This window comes from Eleutherodactylus coqui, chromosome 5 (genome assembly GCF_035609145.1).
Source record: "Eleutherodactylus coqui strain aEleCoq1 chromosome 5, aEleCoq1.hap1, whole genome shotgun sequence".
In the NCBI taxonomy this organism is placed as follows: domain Eukaryota; kingdom Metazoa; phylum Chordata; class Amphibia; order Anura; family Eleutherodactylidae; genus Eleutherodactylus; species Eleutherodactylus coqui.
The window spans coordinates 5,599,334-5,614,605 of record NC_089841.1 but is presented as its reverse complement, the minus strand read 5'-3'; the positions used below and the strand labels follow the sequence as shown (position 1 = coordinate 5,614,605).

The following is a 15,272-nucleotide window of genomic DNA, read 5'->3' as shown; positions in this document are numbered from 1 at the left end:
CTTCCCATTTGCCTAGGGATAGTGCAGAAGACCTTAGGTTCCGGCGAGGGCACACCCTGCAGGGTATTAACTTGTACAGATAGAGGGTATGGATGCCCGGAAATGAGCCCAGGGAATCCATGGCCTCCTTCTGAGGCGAGGTAGGGGTCCCCCCCCCCCCCTCCTAGGAGTAGGGCCTTACGGGCAGTGGGGAAACCCTGATGCAAGGGAGAGGCGACCGAGAAAGAGTGCAAGGCCTGGTGCTTGATCTCCATATTATGTTTTTAGGGGAGTTTGTGAGGGTATATGTATATATTGCCAAATGTTTTTTATGCTTTCATACCTGTATGCAAGTTCTATTCAATGCTAAAATGAGAAAAACTTAATCTGTCGCCTTACATCAGATATTCCAAAGGCCTTGCAAGGCGAAGACAAAATGTATCTTGAACACCGCAAGAAAGAACCGGATACGAAGGCCGCGTGCTTGGCTGTTTTCCCAGAAGCGCCGTATCTAGATAACGACTGTTCAACTACGTATATGATTATCACTGTCTCAGGCGGAAATCCGGACTTTACATATATGGTTATGCGGTGAATTTGAGCCAATGAGACCATTACCCATTCCTAGTGATGTGACCAAAGGGTATAAGACCCCATGTAATCTGTAATAAAGCGCGCAGTTATGTCCCCGTGTGAGGAACTATACCATACCTCCGTGTGTGGTGTCTCTTCTTTACCGCCGGCAGCGGGGCATTGGGGTGAGCCTGATTGGTGCTGTACGCAAAATTTCCCTGACACCAGGTTATACCAGCATGCTCCATATCACTATATACAGGAGGTGTATAACTTATACCAGCTGTTTATTTATAATTATATACAGGAGACTCAGCAGACTTTACCCTGTGCAGCAGCACACAGCATGTCACAGGCAGTAAGCAGACTGTACCATGTGCAGCATCATGCAGCATGTCACAGGCAGTAAGCAGACTATACCCTGGGCAGCATCATGCAGCATGTCACAGGCAGTAAGCAGACTGTACCCTGGGCAGCAGCATGTCACGGGCAGTAAGCAGACTGTTCCCTGGGAAGCAGCATGCAGCATGTCACAGGCAGTAAGCAGTCTTTACCCTCTGCAGCAGCACGCAGCATGTCACAGGCCGTAAGCAGACTATAAACCTGTGCAGAAGAATGCAGCATGTCACAGGCAGTAAGCAAACTGTACCATCTGCAGTAGCATGCAGCACGTCAGAGGCAGTGAGCAGTCTTTACACTGTGCAGCAGCACACAGCATGTCACAGGCAGTAAGCAGACTGTACCCTGTGCAGCAGAACACAGCATGTCACAGGCAGTAAGTAGACTGTACCCTGTGCAGCAGCACGCAGCATGTCACAGGCAGTAAGCAGACTGTACCCTGTGCAGCAGCACGCAGCATGTCACAGGCAGTAAGTAGACTGTACCCTGTGCAGCAGAACACAGCATGTCACAGGCAGTAAGCAGACTGTACCCTGTGCAGCAGCATGTCACAGGCAGTAAGCAGACTGTACCCTGTGCAGCAGCACGCAGCATGTCACAGGCAGTAAGCAGACTGTACCCTGTGCAGCAGCATGTCACAGGCAGTGAGTAGACTGTACCCTGTGGAAAATAGAAAAATCAGAGCAGAACCCACCGACACAAGGGGCGTCGCCATCCACTGAGAACAGGAGGAACTTCCCAGACTCCTCTCGGCACTGCAGTGTGATATTCTTCCCCTCATATCCCTGCTGACAGGAGACGACCACAAAACTGTTCATTGAGATCTCCGTGAAGTTCTCCGGGAAATCCACCATATGCGTCCACGGAGAGGCTTTACGGCAAACACCTGGCAACAGAAAGATGTAATCAAATGAGGGAGGAGGATGAAGAAAAGAAGAAAGTGAGAATATCTTTACACTTTCCATCAAAGGAAACATAGTGAAAACTGTATATGTCTGTGTACAGGGAGCTCCCCCTAGTGGTGGCTGTATATATCTGTATATAATGAGCTCCCCCTAGTGGTGGCTGTATATATCTGTATGTAGTGAACTCCACCTAGTGGTGGCTGTATATATCTGTATACAGTGAGCTCCCTCTAGTGGTTGCTGTATATATCTATATACAGTGAACTCCCCCTAGTGGTGGCTGAATATATCTATATACAGTGAGCTCCTCTAGTGGTTGTTATATATATCTGTATACCTGTATATATCTGTAGGGAGGCTAAGAGGAGATTGAAAGCCTGACATCTGTGGGAGACCAGGCTGTGGTAACGCCACAAGTCTGACAGGGCAGGATGCCCCCAGTCTGACACCCAGTTGGGTATGTGTAGTGTCAGTAAGCCACTATGTCAGTAATGAGTGAGGAAGCTACTGTTTGGTGAGCGCCTGGACGGGTGAGTGTTTGTTCTGTTTATAGCACCAAGTGTATACGCTGCCAGTGGCTGCTGTGTTTCCACTGGATTATTTATGACTGTTCAGACTTTTACATGGACTGAGTGAGCCTCTGTGTTTTCGTCGACCCCACCCACCACGCAGACATTGCATAATATGTATACAGTGAACTCATCTATATGCAGTGAGTTCTAACTAATGGTGGCTGTGTATATAGGGAGTTGTCTATAGTGATGGCTGTATGTATCTGTATACAGAGTGCTCCCCCTAGTGATCACTGCATATATTTACATACAGTAAATATACGTTCCCTCTAGTGATGTCTGCATACAGTGAACTCCAACTAGTGGTTGCTGTATATAGCTATCAACAGTGAGCTACTCCCAGTTGTGGCTGCATATATGTATATAGGGAGCTCCCTCTAGTGATGGCTGTATGTATATGTACAAAGTGATCTCGCTTAGTGGGTGCTGTATATATTTATATATAGAAAGCTGCCCCCTAGTGGTGGCTATTTACATCTGTATACAGTGAGCTCCCATTAGTCATTGCAGTATATATGTATACAGGGAGCTCTCTCTAGTGATAGCTATATAAATGTGTATCACAAACTTGTCACGGAGAGAGAGGGGGAACCCCAACTGATCCCGCCTCTATCACCAATTACTCACGCATCGACTATTTTGAGTGCATTTGACGCTACCAACCATCACGGCAGAGCCTCAATCAATCACTCTAGGGAGATTGCAAGCTTGTAGCCATTAAAATACAGGCCGATTTGTATACAGCTTTCCTGGGCTTCTGCAAGCATGTAAAGCGAAAGCTCAAATCACCACCTGGTCCGGTCCAACGCACACCAGCGCTCTACAGTGCTGCGTAGAATACACACGCTGCCACCACCAGCTTGTTACAGGTAGATTGGGACCCAGACTTATGAATTACTAGCGTATACAGTATACCCGGCTTCGCACAAGGTAATTTGGTACTGGTGTTTATCTGGTGTTCACATGGAAAATCTTATGAAGTCGTGGTTACTTTAGAGATACCGGAAAAACATATGTTCACCATTTTGCATAGTTCTCTGCGTTACCCAGGAAACACCACGTGGAGGCAACCATGTGACGTTTCCTTTATATAAAATGACATCAGGAAGTGAGAGAATTAGATTCCATACATAAAATTTGGACACTAATTCTTTTGCATTTAGAATTAAGTACTAGAGTTGGGACCCTTTAACTTTTTCTATGTATGACATAATCAATGCCCATGCCAAATTTCAAGTTTCTATGACATCGGGAAGTGAGAGAATTAGATTTTGTATGTAAAATGTGGACGCTAATTCTTTTGCGCATAGAATTAAATAATCGAGTTGGGACCCATTAACTTTTCCTATTTATAACATAATCAACGCCTGTTCCAAATTTCATGTTTCCATGACACCAAGAAGTGAGAGAATTAGATTCCGTACGTAAAATTTGGACGCTAATTCTTTTGCGCATAGAATTGAATAATCGAGTTGGGACCCATTAGCTTTTCCTATTTATGACATAATCAATGCTTGTGCCAAATTTCACATTTCTATGACACCGGAAAGTGAGAAAAATACATTCTGCACATAACATTTGGACGCTAATTCTTTTGCGCATAGAATTGAATAATCAAGTTGGGACCCATTAGCTTTCCCTATTTATGACATAATCAATGCTTGTGCCAAATTTCATGTTTCTATGACACCGGAAAGTGAGAAAAATTCATTCCGCACATAAAATTTGGACGCTAATTCTTTTGCGCATGGAATTAAATAATCGAGTTGGGACCCATTAGTTTTTCCTGTTTATGATATAATCAATGCTTGTGCCAAATTTCACGTTTCTATGACACCGGAAAGTGAGAAAATTACATTCTGTTTGTAAAATTAGGACACTAATTCTTATGCGCATAGAATTGAATAATCAAGTTGGGACCCATTAGCTTTTCCTATTTATGACATAATCAATGCTCGTGCCAAATTTTACGTTTCTATGACACCGGAAAGTGAGAAAAATACATTCCTTTGGTAAAATTTGGACGCTAATTCTTTTGCGCATAGAATTGAATAATCGAGTTGGGACCCATTAGCTTTTCCTATTTATGACATAATCAATGCTCGTGCCAGATTTCTCGTTTCTATGACACCAGAAAGTGAGGGAAATACATTCCGCACGTAAAATTTGGACGCTAATTCTTTTGCGCATAGAATTAAATAGTCGAGTTGGGACCCATTAGTTTTTCCTATTTATGACATAATCAATGCCTGTTCCAAATTTCATGTTTCCATGACACCAAGAAGTGAGAGAATTAGATTCCGTACATAAAATTTGCACGCTAATTCTTTTGCGCATAGAATTGAATAATCGAGTTGGGACCCATTAGCTTTCCCTATTTATGACATAATCAATGCCCGTGCCAAATTTAAAGTTTCTATGACATTGGGAAGTGAGAGATTTAGATTCCATACGTAAAATTTCAACTCTAATTCTTTTGCGCTAGAATTGAATAATCGAGTTGGGACCCAATTACTTTTCCTATTTTGGAGATTATCTATGCTTGTGCCAAAATTCATGTTTCTACGACATTGGGAAGTTGGAGAACTTTTGGCGAGTCAGTCAGTGAGTCAGTCAGTCAATCAGTCAGTGAGTCAGTCAGTGAGTCAGTCAGTGAGTCAGTGAGTCAGTGAGTCAGTCAGTGAGTCAATCAGTCAGTCAGTCAGTGAGGGCTTTCAGCTTTATATATATAGATGAACACAATATTTAGAGTTATGATTTGTTTTAAAACGGACTAGACTTGACTAATAAATTGTAAATTTATTCTAGAAAAAGACCAGCAGTGCTAAATATGTATAAGTATACTGAAAGGACACAGGAGTATAAGGATATACAGGTATATACAAGACAGTGTCTTTAAAATAAACAGGAGAAAATAAAAGAAAGATCCTGGATTTGGGATACACGGCCCAGAGGCTCTGATTGGCGGAGTTCCTAAAAGCAAAAATGGGATAGTCCATATGCAGCAGCATATCTCTATGGTCTGACAACCTGTTCTCTGTGAGCTCCCAGTGTTAATAGTTTCCCCAGAACACACCTCCCCCCGCTCCCTTTGAGGTCATACAGAAAAGGGAGGATTGGATTGTGGAAAATCATAATTCGGAATTTCGGTCATATCTCTGCACGTGGTTCTCCGATTAGGAAGTTATGTCTGCTATATTTCTGGTCATGATTTTATCTATTCATTGATATCAAGTATGACACGTGAATTATAACCAGGTCTGGGTGATCTGGGGCCTGTACCAAAATGTGTGCGGGTGTATTTTATTCAGCTGGGCTGCCCGATTCTGTAAATATGTTTCATATATGGCTGGGACCCTCACACAACTGATAATTCTTATTAAAAGATTTCCCCTTATCTGAATTTTCGGCTCCGGCGGGTCTGCAGCGCCCTCTGCTGGGTGAATGGTTTTTCTAAGACTTCATTACCGAGTGCAGGTCATACAACTCATGTATCCTCATGCTTATACTATCCAACACATACAGGGGGGAGAAGAAAGAAAGTGGGTTATTTACATCACAGCCCGGCTCAGGAAGGGGAGACAATGGCCGTTTCTAAATGTGAATATAAACAGGCGGGGGAACTAAGAAGCCTCTATAACTGCATCCCAACTATTCAGGGCCGGCAGGGGATTATACAGGGGATAAAAAATTGGATGCCAAATATAGGTCTAAGGCTGGACATACAAACCAACATGGCTGACGGCCTAACAGTCTCTATGTTGACACTATGTATACAGAGAGCTCCCCCTAGTGGTTGTGGTATAAATCTGTAAATAGAGATTTCTCCATACTGCTTGCTGCATATGTATGTATACAGCGAGCTTCCCCTAGTCATTGATGTATATATCTTTATACAGGGAGCTCCCCATAGTGGTGGCTGCATATATCTGTATACTGCCAGCTCCATATAGTGATAGCTGTATATAATTGTATACAGGCAGCTCCCCCTAGTGGTGGCTGTATAAACCTGATTACAAGGAGCTCAACCTAGTGGTGGCTTTATATATGTATGTACAGGGAGTTTTCTCTAGTGGTGGCTGTATATATCTGTATACATGTGATACAGATGGACATGGAGGCTCTAGTACCCTGTTAGACAGCCTCTAGCTTGGATACAAGATGATATGGACAGGCGTGGAGGTATACAGGTTCTGTATGGGATCCTGCGGCATATTGCTCCACATTTGCTGTAACTGAGCCTCTAGATCAGTGGTTCCCAAAGTTGCCTATATGAACCCCCAGGGGGCGATTTTGACTTACTGTGGGTCCATGTCAGCAATAAAAATATTTGAGGATGTATGAGATATAAATAGGGGTCCATGTGAGCGGACCCCATTCAGGCAGGTCATCATGAACATTTTGGCGTTCTGTAAATGACATAATCCACCCTCCACAGATTGTACAGAATACGTGTAATAGAAGTTACTGACCTCTCTGATATGTCATAAAGTCGTTTATGTAAAGCTCACATAAAACTTCTTGGGCTCCGGTGACAGACGGAACAGAGCCGCGCAGCCGCTGATTTACCTAGAAAGTTTCTGCTGTGCATCGTTTTCACGGGATCCGCTGGAGCCCAAGAAGTTTTGCGCAAACTGTATCTATCTGCTTTGTGGTGTGCTATGTTCAAGTTTTCGTACCGTAATTAATGAATCACGTCGTATCCGCTGCTTATCCTGCATTATGGACGATCTCAAGAAAGGTTTCGATAGCTTTTCCATCTTGATACCTCATGAAAGGGGTCTTAGCGCGGCGCCAACCTTCTTACAAAAAAAGAAAGTGATTGCAAACCCCTGGAGGTGGAGATGTGAGACTAGACCTCCGTAATGTGAAGCCACATATGGACCAATCGCTATCAGGGCATCAGGCTCCTCCCATTAACAGCATTACTTGTAGGTTAATTTACGGAAGAATTTTTCTCGGTTCTGTTTTGTTTTGTCCCGAATCCAGATATTTACTTTTTACATTTTTTGTCTTCAATAAAGATCTGAATAAAAATTGTACGTTTTTCTGTTTTTACAATTGTCCACCTACAAACCCCTATAAGGGTCACTACCCACTACAGTTTTTTTTTACTGTGAAATTCGCAGTGTTTTCTTTTCTGCAGGGGTGTATGGGACTTGTTATGTTAAAATCGTGATCGCACAAAATCACGATTTCGCGGTAAATTGCGATTTTGCGCGATCGCGATTTTAACATTACAAGTCCTATAGACCCTTGCAGAAAAAAAACGCTGCGAATTTCACCGTGAAAAAAACCTGTAGTTGGCAGTCACCCTAAGTGATCAACACTTTGTCAGCTGGGAGAACCCATCTGTAATAAGTTAAGGAAACTTCAACATTAGGCCGGCTGCACGCGGCTGGATTAGCACTGCGCTCCGGATTAACACTGCGCTCCAGTGGAAATCAATTGCGATTTTCTGCTCTCGGAAGAAAAATTGCAGCATTTTCTATTTGAAGTCAATGGACGTTGTCTGACCCACTGCCCTTCCACAATTGACATTGCGGTAAAGTCACGGATTCTGCATCATGGCTAGGCAATAACGTGGGAAATGCAGGGGTTAAAAAAAAAACCTGTACAGTGCATGTCCAACGGCGAGCCGTGTGCACCATCCGCAATACAAAAAAGAAGAAGAAATCACAGGTATGCGCGGACGCCAGTTGGGCGCTAAGAGCTCCTGCATGCGGAGTCCAACCCACCAGTGTGCAGCCAGCTTTAGGCAGACAAGTGGTCTACGGAGCAAAAAGGTTTGTGAACCTCTGCTCTACATCATGTAAACTCGTAGACTGTTGAAGTTGGCATGCCAGATGGTCCCATACATGTTCTATTGGTGATAAATCTTGTGACCGGGCAGCCATGGAAGTGTGAGACTGTTGTGGGGCTTTATGGGACCCCCTTGTGTGCGGCCGAGCATTATACTGCTAGAAATGACCTCTTTGAAGACGTGGTTGCTGGATGTCCTGAAAATTATGCCCATTGCCAATGTCAATTGCATCAAAAATACAGGGGACCGGCATATGGCCCTCCAAATCATCACACTAGCAGTGGGGGCAGGATTAAGGCGCTTACACGAACGTCTCCAGACACAAACATGGCTATCGTCAATAACTGAAATAAGCCTGGATTTGTTGCTGAAGAGAACCCATTTCCAATCCGAAGCTTCCAGTTTCACCGTTCACATCAACACTGCAGATGGAGGCGACGATGAGTGGATGTTAAATGTCCTTCAGCCAAGCGCCCGGAAATGGTACCAACAGACACAGGGGTGTAACAATGGTGCCACCTGTCTCTGGATAGTGGATAAAAAAACAGCTGGCACTCCTCGTGAATGTCAGGCAATCAGACGCTCCTCTCTAATGGTGGTCTGTAACAAGCGTCCTGAGCCCGGTCACCTCCCCCCCCCCCCCCCCCCCATCCACCGGTCCCAAAACCCCCAACAATCTGGTCAGATGCTCCTCTCTACTTGTAGTCTGTAGGGGGCGTCCTGAGCCTGGTCACCTTGTGTGCCCTCACACATCCACTGGTCCCAACACCTCCTAACAGTCTGGTCAGACGCTCCTCTCTACTGGTGGTCTGTAGGGGGCGCCCTGAGCCCGGTCACCTTGTGTGCCCCCATCCACTAGTCCCAACACCTCCTAACAGTCTGGTCAGACGCTCCTCTCTACTGGTGGTCTGTAGGGGGCGCCCTGAGCCCGGTCACCTTGTGTGCCCCCATCCACTAGTCCCAACACCTCCTAACAGTCTGGGCAGACGCTTCTCTCTACTGGTGGTCTGTAGGAGGCGTCCTGAGCCCGGTCACCTTGTGTGCCTCACACAATCACTGGTACCAACACCTTCTAAAAGTCTGGTCAGATGCTTCTCTCTACTGCTGGTCTGTAGGGGCATCCTGCGCCTGGTCACTTTGTGTGTCCTCACAGATCCACTGGTCCCAACAGTCTGGTCAGATGCTCCTCTCTACTGGTGGTCTGTAGGGGGCATCCAGAGCCCGGTCACCTTGTGTGCCCCCCCCACCCCCACCTCATCCACTGGTCTCAACACCTCCTAACAGTCTGGTCAGACGCTCCTCTCTACTGGTGGTCTGTAGGGGGCATCCTGAGCCCAGTCACCTGGTGTGCCCCCACCCACTGGTCCCAACAGTCTGGTCAGACACTCCTCTTTACTGGTGGTCTGTAGGGGTGTCCTGAGGCCGCTCACCTTGTGTGCCCTCACACATTCACTGGTCCCAACACCTCCCAACAGTCTGGTCAGATGCTCCTCCCCACTGGTGGTCTGTTAGGGTCATCATGAGCCCGGTCACCTTGTCTGCCCCAATCCACTGATCCCAACCCCTCCTTACAGTCTGAACAGAACGTCCGGTGGGGACAATTCATCGATACGATCATCCAGCTTCTCCCACCCTAATAATGCGCCCCTCTCAGACTCTGGTAACGGGGTGAAATATCTTCTCTGTGTCGTAGAGGCATCTAGTGGTCAACAAGCTCTACAAGCGGTAGAAGAGGTCACTACACACAAGGAGCCTCTGAAAGCCTCTTATAGGCCTAGGGGGGGTACCACTTTCATGGCCTCTGGTGATGGAACTATTCATCTAATCACCTAACAACTCTAATCATTTGTATATCAGCCTGAGATGGAACTGCATGCTGAATTTGGCAAAACAACGACAACTTCTTTTTAGGGGCTGGATTTTTTTTTTACACAAAGTGTGAATCTGTATGTAGTGAGCTCCCCCTAGTGGTGGATGTATATATCTGTATGTAGTGAGCTCTCCTAGTGGTGTCTGTATATATCTGTATGTTGTGAGCTCCCCCTAGTGATGGCTGTATATTACTGTATACAGTGAGCTCCCCCTAGTGGTGTCTGTATGTATTTGTATGTAGTGAGCTCCTCCTAGTGATAGCTGTATATTTCTGTATACAGTGAGCTCCCCCTAGTGGTGGCTGTATATATATATGTATGTAGTGAGCTCCCCCTAGTGGTGGCTGTATATTTCTGTATACAGTGAGCTCCCCCTTGTGGTGGCTGTATATATCTGTAATCAGTTAGCTCCCCTACTAGTAGTTCTATTTATCTGTATACATGGAGCTTCACCTAGTGGTAGCTGTATTTAGCTGTATACAGGAGAGCTGCCTCTAGTGGTGGGCGCAGGCAGGCAGAAATGTTTCTACATCTGTCTTTTATCTTGATGTTGTAAATTGAGTATTAAATAAGCTCCAAACTGTAGCATAATTATAGTTGTCATAGGCTGTAAACTACTAGTACTCCGGGTGCAGCCTGCAATGTAAAGAATGGTGGCTACCCTTCTGCGTGTCACCTGTAGAGCCCTACTATAATGGGGTGTCTCTGCTTGCTCTGAGTTTGGCAGAAGGAGGTGATAGTTTTACCTTAATTTATAAAAGGCATAAAATGCTAGAAAGTATTAAAGCTCCTGAGTCCGCCCTCACCAATACAATGATCGCCATCCGCTGGGGACAGGAGGAACTGCCTGGACTTCTCCCGGCACTGCAGTGTGATATTTTTCTCCCTATATCCCGTCTGACAGGAGACGACCACAGAACTGTTCACTAAGATCTCCGTGAAGTTCTCCGGGAAATCCACCATATGCGTCCACGGAGAGGCTTTACGGCAAACACCTGGCAACAGAAAGATGTAATCAGACGAGGAAGGAAGACGAGGCACAGAACACGGGAGGAAGGCATTTCTCTTTGAAACGAGGAGCACAAGGAAAAAGATTTAGTATGTAGTTCAAAGGGCGCTGTACATTTGTATGAGCGCTTGCTAGTGATGACTGTATATGTCTATATGTAGTGAGCTCCCCCTAGTGGCAGCTGTATTGGCTGTATATACACTACCGTTCAAAAGTTTGGGGTCACATTGAAATGTCCTTATTTTTGAAGGAAAAGCACTGTACTTTTCAATGAAGATAACTTTAAACTAGTCCTAACTTTAAACAAATGCACTCTATACATTGCTAATGTGGTAAATGACTATTCTAGCTGCAAATGTCTGGTTTTTTGTGCAATATCTACAAAGGTGAATAGAGGCCCATTTCCAGCAACTATCACTCCAGTGTTCTAATGGTACAATGTGTTTGCTCATTGGCTCAGAAGGCTAATTGATGATTAGAAAACCCTTGTGCAATCATGTTCACACATCTGAAAACAGTCTAGCTCGTTACAGAAGCTACAAAACTGACCTTCCTGTGAGCAGATTGAGTTTCTGGAGCATCACATTTGTGGGGTCAATTAAACGCTCAAAATGGCCAGAAAAAGAGAACTTTCATCTGAAACTCGACAGTCTATTCTTGTTCTTAGAAATGAAGGCTATTCCATGCGAGAAATTGCTAAGAAATTGAAGATTTCCTACAACGGTGTGTACTACTCCCTTCAGAGGACAGCACAAACAGGCTCTAACCAGAGTAGAAAAAGAAGTGGGAGGCCGCGTTGCACAACTAAGCAAGAAGATAAGCTCATTAGAGTCTCTAGTTTGAGAAACAGACGCCTCACAGGTACCCAACTGGCATCTTCATTAAATAGTACCCGCAAAACACCAGTGTCAACATCTACAGTGAAGAGGCGGCTGCGGGATTTTGGGCTTCAGGGCAGAGTGGCAAAGAAAAAGCCATATCTGAGACTGGCCAATAAAAGAAAAAGATTAAGATGGGCAAAAGAACACAGACATTGGACAGAGGAAGACTGGAAAAAGTGTTGTGGACGGATGAATCCAAGTTTGAGGTGTTTGGATCACAAAGAAGAACGTTTGTGAGATGCAGAACAAATGAAAAGATGCTGGAAGAATGCCTGACGCCATCTGTTAAGCATGGTGGAGGTAATGTGATGGTCTGGGGTTGCTTTGGTGCTGGTAAGGTGGGAGATTTGTACAGGGTAAAAGGGATTCTGAATAAGGAAGGCTATCACTCCATTTTGCAATGCCATGCCATACCCAGTGGACAGCGCTTGATTGGAACCAATTTCATCCTACAACAGGACAATGACCCTAAACACACCTCCAAATTGTGCAAGAACTATTTACAGCAGAAGCAGGCAGCTGGTATTCTATCGGAAATGGAGTGGCCAGTGCAGTCACCAGATCTGAACCCCATTGAGCTGTTGTGGGAGCAGCTTGACCGTATTGTACACCAGAAGTGCCCATCCAACCACTCCAACTTGTGGGAGATGCTTCTAGAAGCGTGGGGTGCAATTTCACAAGCTTACCTCAACAAATTAACAGCTAGAATGTCAAAGGTGTGCAATGCTGGAATTGCTGCAAAAGGAGGATTCTTTGACGAAAGCAAAGTTTGATGTAAAAACAATGTTATTTCAAATACAAATCATTATTTCTAACCTTGTCAATGTCTTGGCTCTATTGTCTATTCATTTCACAACGCATGGTGGGGAATAAGTGTGACTTTTCATGGAAAACACAAAATTGTTTGGGTGACCCCAAACTTTTGAACGGTAGTGTATCTGTGTGTAGTGAGCTCACCCAGTGGTGGCTGTATATATCTGTATGTAGTGAGCTCCCCCTAGTGGTGGCTGTATATATTTGTATGTAGTGAACTCCCACTAGTAGTGGCTGTATATATCAGTATGTAGTGAGCTCCCCCTTGTGGTGACTGTATATATCTGTGTGTAGTGAGCTCCCCCAGTGGTGGCTGTATATATCAGTATGTAGTGAGCTCCCCCTTGTGGTGACTGTATATATCTGTGTGTAGTGAGCTCCCCCAGTGGTGGCTGTATATATCTGTATGTAGTGAGCTCTTCCTTGTGGTGGTTGTATATAGCTGTATATAGGGAGGTCTCACGGTTGGTGGCTGTAAATATCAGTATGTAGTGAGCTCCCTCTTATGGTGGCTGTATATATCTGTATGTAGTGAGCTCCCCCTAGTGGTGGCTGTATATATATATCTGTATGTAGTGAGCTCCCCCTAGTGGTGGCTGTATATATCTGTATCTAGTGAGCTCCCCTAGTGGTGGATGTTTATATCTGTATGTAGTGAACTCCCCCTAGTGGTGGCTGTATATATCTGTATGTAGTTAGCTCCCCCTAGTGGTTGATGTATATATCTGTATATAGTGAGCTCCCCCTAGTGCTGGCTGTATATATCCGTATGTAGTGAGCTCCCCCTAGTGGTGGCTGTATATATATATCTGTATGTAGTGAGCTCCCCCTAGTGGTGGCTGTATATATCTGTATCTAGTGAGCTCCCCTAGTGGTGGATGTATATATCTGTATGTAGTGAACTCCCCCTAGTGGTGGCTGTATATATCTGCATGAGCGCTTGCTAGTGGTGGCTGTATACATCTATATGTAGTGAGCTTCCACGGGTGGTGGCTGTATATATCTGTATGTAGTGAGCTCCCCCTAGTGGTGGCTGTATATATCTGTATGTAGTTAGCTCCCCCTAGTGGTTGATGTATATATCTGTATATAGTGAGCTCCCCCTAGTGCTGGCTGTATATATCTGTATGTAGTGAGCACTCCCTAGTGGTGGCTGTATATATCTGTATGTCATGAGCTCCCCCTAGTGGTGACTGTATATATCTGTATGTAGTGAGCTCCCCCTAGTGGTGGCTGTATATATCTGTATGTAGTGAGCTCCCCCTAGTACTGGCTGTATATATCTGTATGTAGTGTGCTCTCCCTAGTGGTGGCTGTATATATCTGTATGTAGTGAGCTCCTCCTAGTGGTGGCTGTATATATGTGTATGTAGTGAGCTCCCCCTAGTGGTGGCTATATATATATATATATATCTGCATGGATAATATACAGTACTTAATACTGATCAACCAAAAAATTGCTGAATTATTCTGCAGAGAAAATACAAGAGCAGAACCCACCGACACAAGGGGTGTCGCCATCCGCTGGGGACAGGAGGAACTGCCCGGACTTCTCCCGACACTGCAGTGTGATATTCTTCTTCCTATATCCCATCTGACAGGAGACAACCACAGAACTGTTCACTGAGATCTCTGTGAAGTACTTCGGGAAATCCACCATATGCATCCACGGAGAGGCTTTACGGCAAACACCTGGCAAGAGAAAGAAGTGATCAGACGAGGGAGGAAGGGATCTTTTTCTCTTTGAAACGAGGAGCACAAGGAGAAAGATTTATTATGGAGTTCAATGGGCGCTGTCCATCTGTATGAGCGCTTGCTAGTAGTGACTGTATATATCTGTATGTAGTGAGCTCCCCCTAGTGGTGGCTGTATATATCTATATGTAGTAAGCTCCCCCTAGTGGTGGCTGTATACATCTGTATGAGCGCCTGCTAGTGGTGGCTGTATACATAGTAACAACGTATGTAAGGCTGAATGAAGACAATGTCCATCTAGTTCAGCCTGTCTAGCCTCCTGTGTTGTTGATCCAGAGGAAGGCAAAAAAAAATCCCCAAGAGGCAGGGGCCAATTCGCCCTTTTAGTGGAAAAATTCCTTCCCGACTCCCTAATGACAATCAGACTGTTCCCTGGACCAACCCCTAATAGTTCCTACCTGCCTATATACCCGGATTAACAAATAACCTAAGATTTATATCCTGTAATATCCTTCCTCTCCAGAAAGACATCAAGTCCCTCTTAAACTCCTCTATGGATCCTGCCATCACCACGTCTCAGGCAGAGAGTTCCACAGTCTCACTGCTCTTACAGTAAAGAACCCCCTTCTATGTTGGTGATGAAACCTGCTTTCTTCTAGACGTAGTGGATGCCCTCTTGTTACCGTCGCAGTCCTGGGTATAAACAGATCCTGGCAGAGATCCTTGTATCGTCCCCTCATGTATTTATACAGAGTTATTTGATCGCCCCTTAG

At 45.0% G+C, this 15,272-nt stretch overlaps 1 protein-coding gene across 1 annotated transcript in view; it reads right to left on the bottom strand.

Moving 5' to 3' along the window:
* LOC136627223 (uncharacterized) overlaps positions 1-15,272 on the bottom strand; it is a 74,859-nt gene that overhangs the window by 36,128 nt on the left and 23,459 nt on the right. The window contains exons 10-12 of the mRNA XM_066602153.1: positions 14,306-14,497; positions 10,909-11,097; positions 1,646-1,837 (exon numbers count right to left, since the gene is read on the bottom strand). Coding sequence (XP_066458250.1) covers positions 1,646-1,837; positions 10,909-11,097; positions 14,306-14,497 — 573 coding nt within the window. The remainder of the gene's footprint in view (positions 1-1,645; positions 1,838-10,908; positions 11,098-14,305; positions 14,498-15,272) is intronic.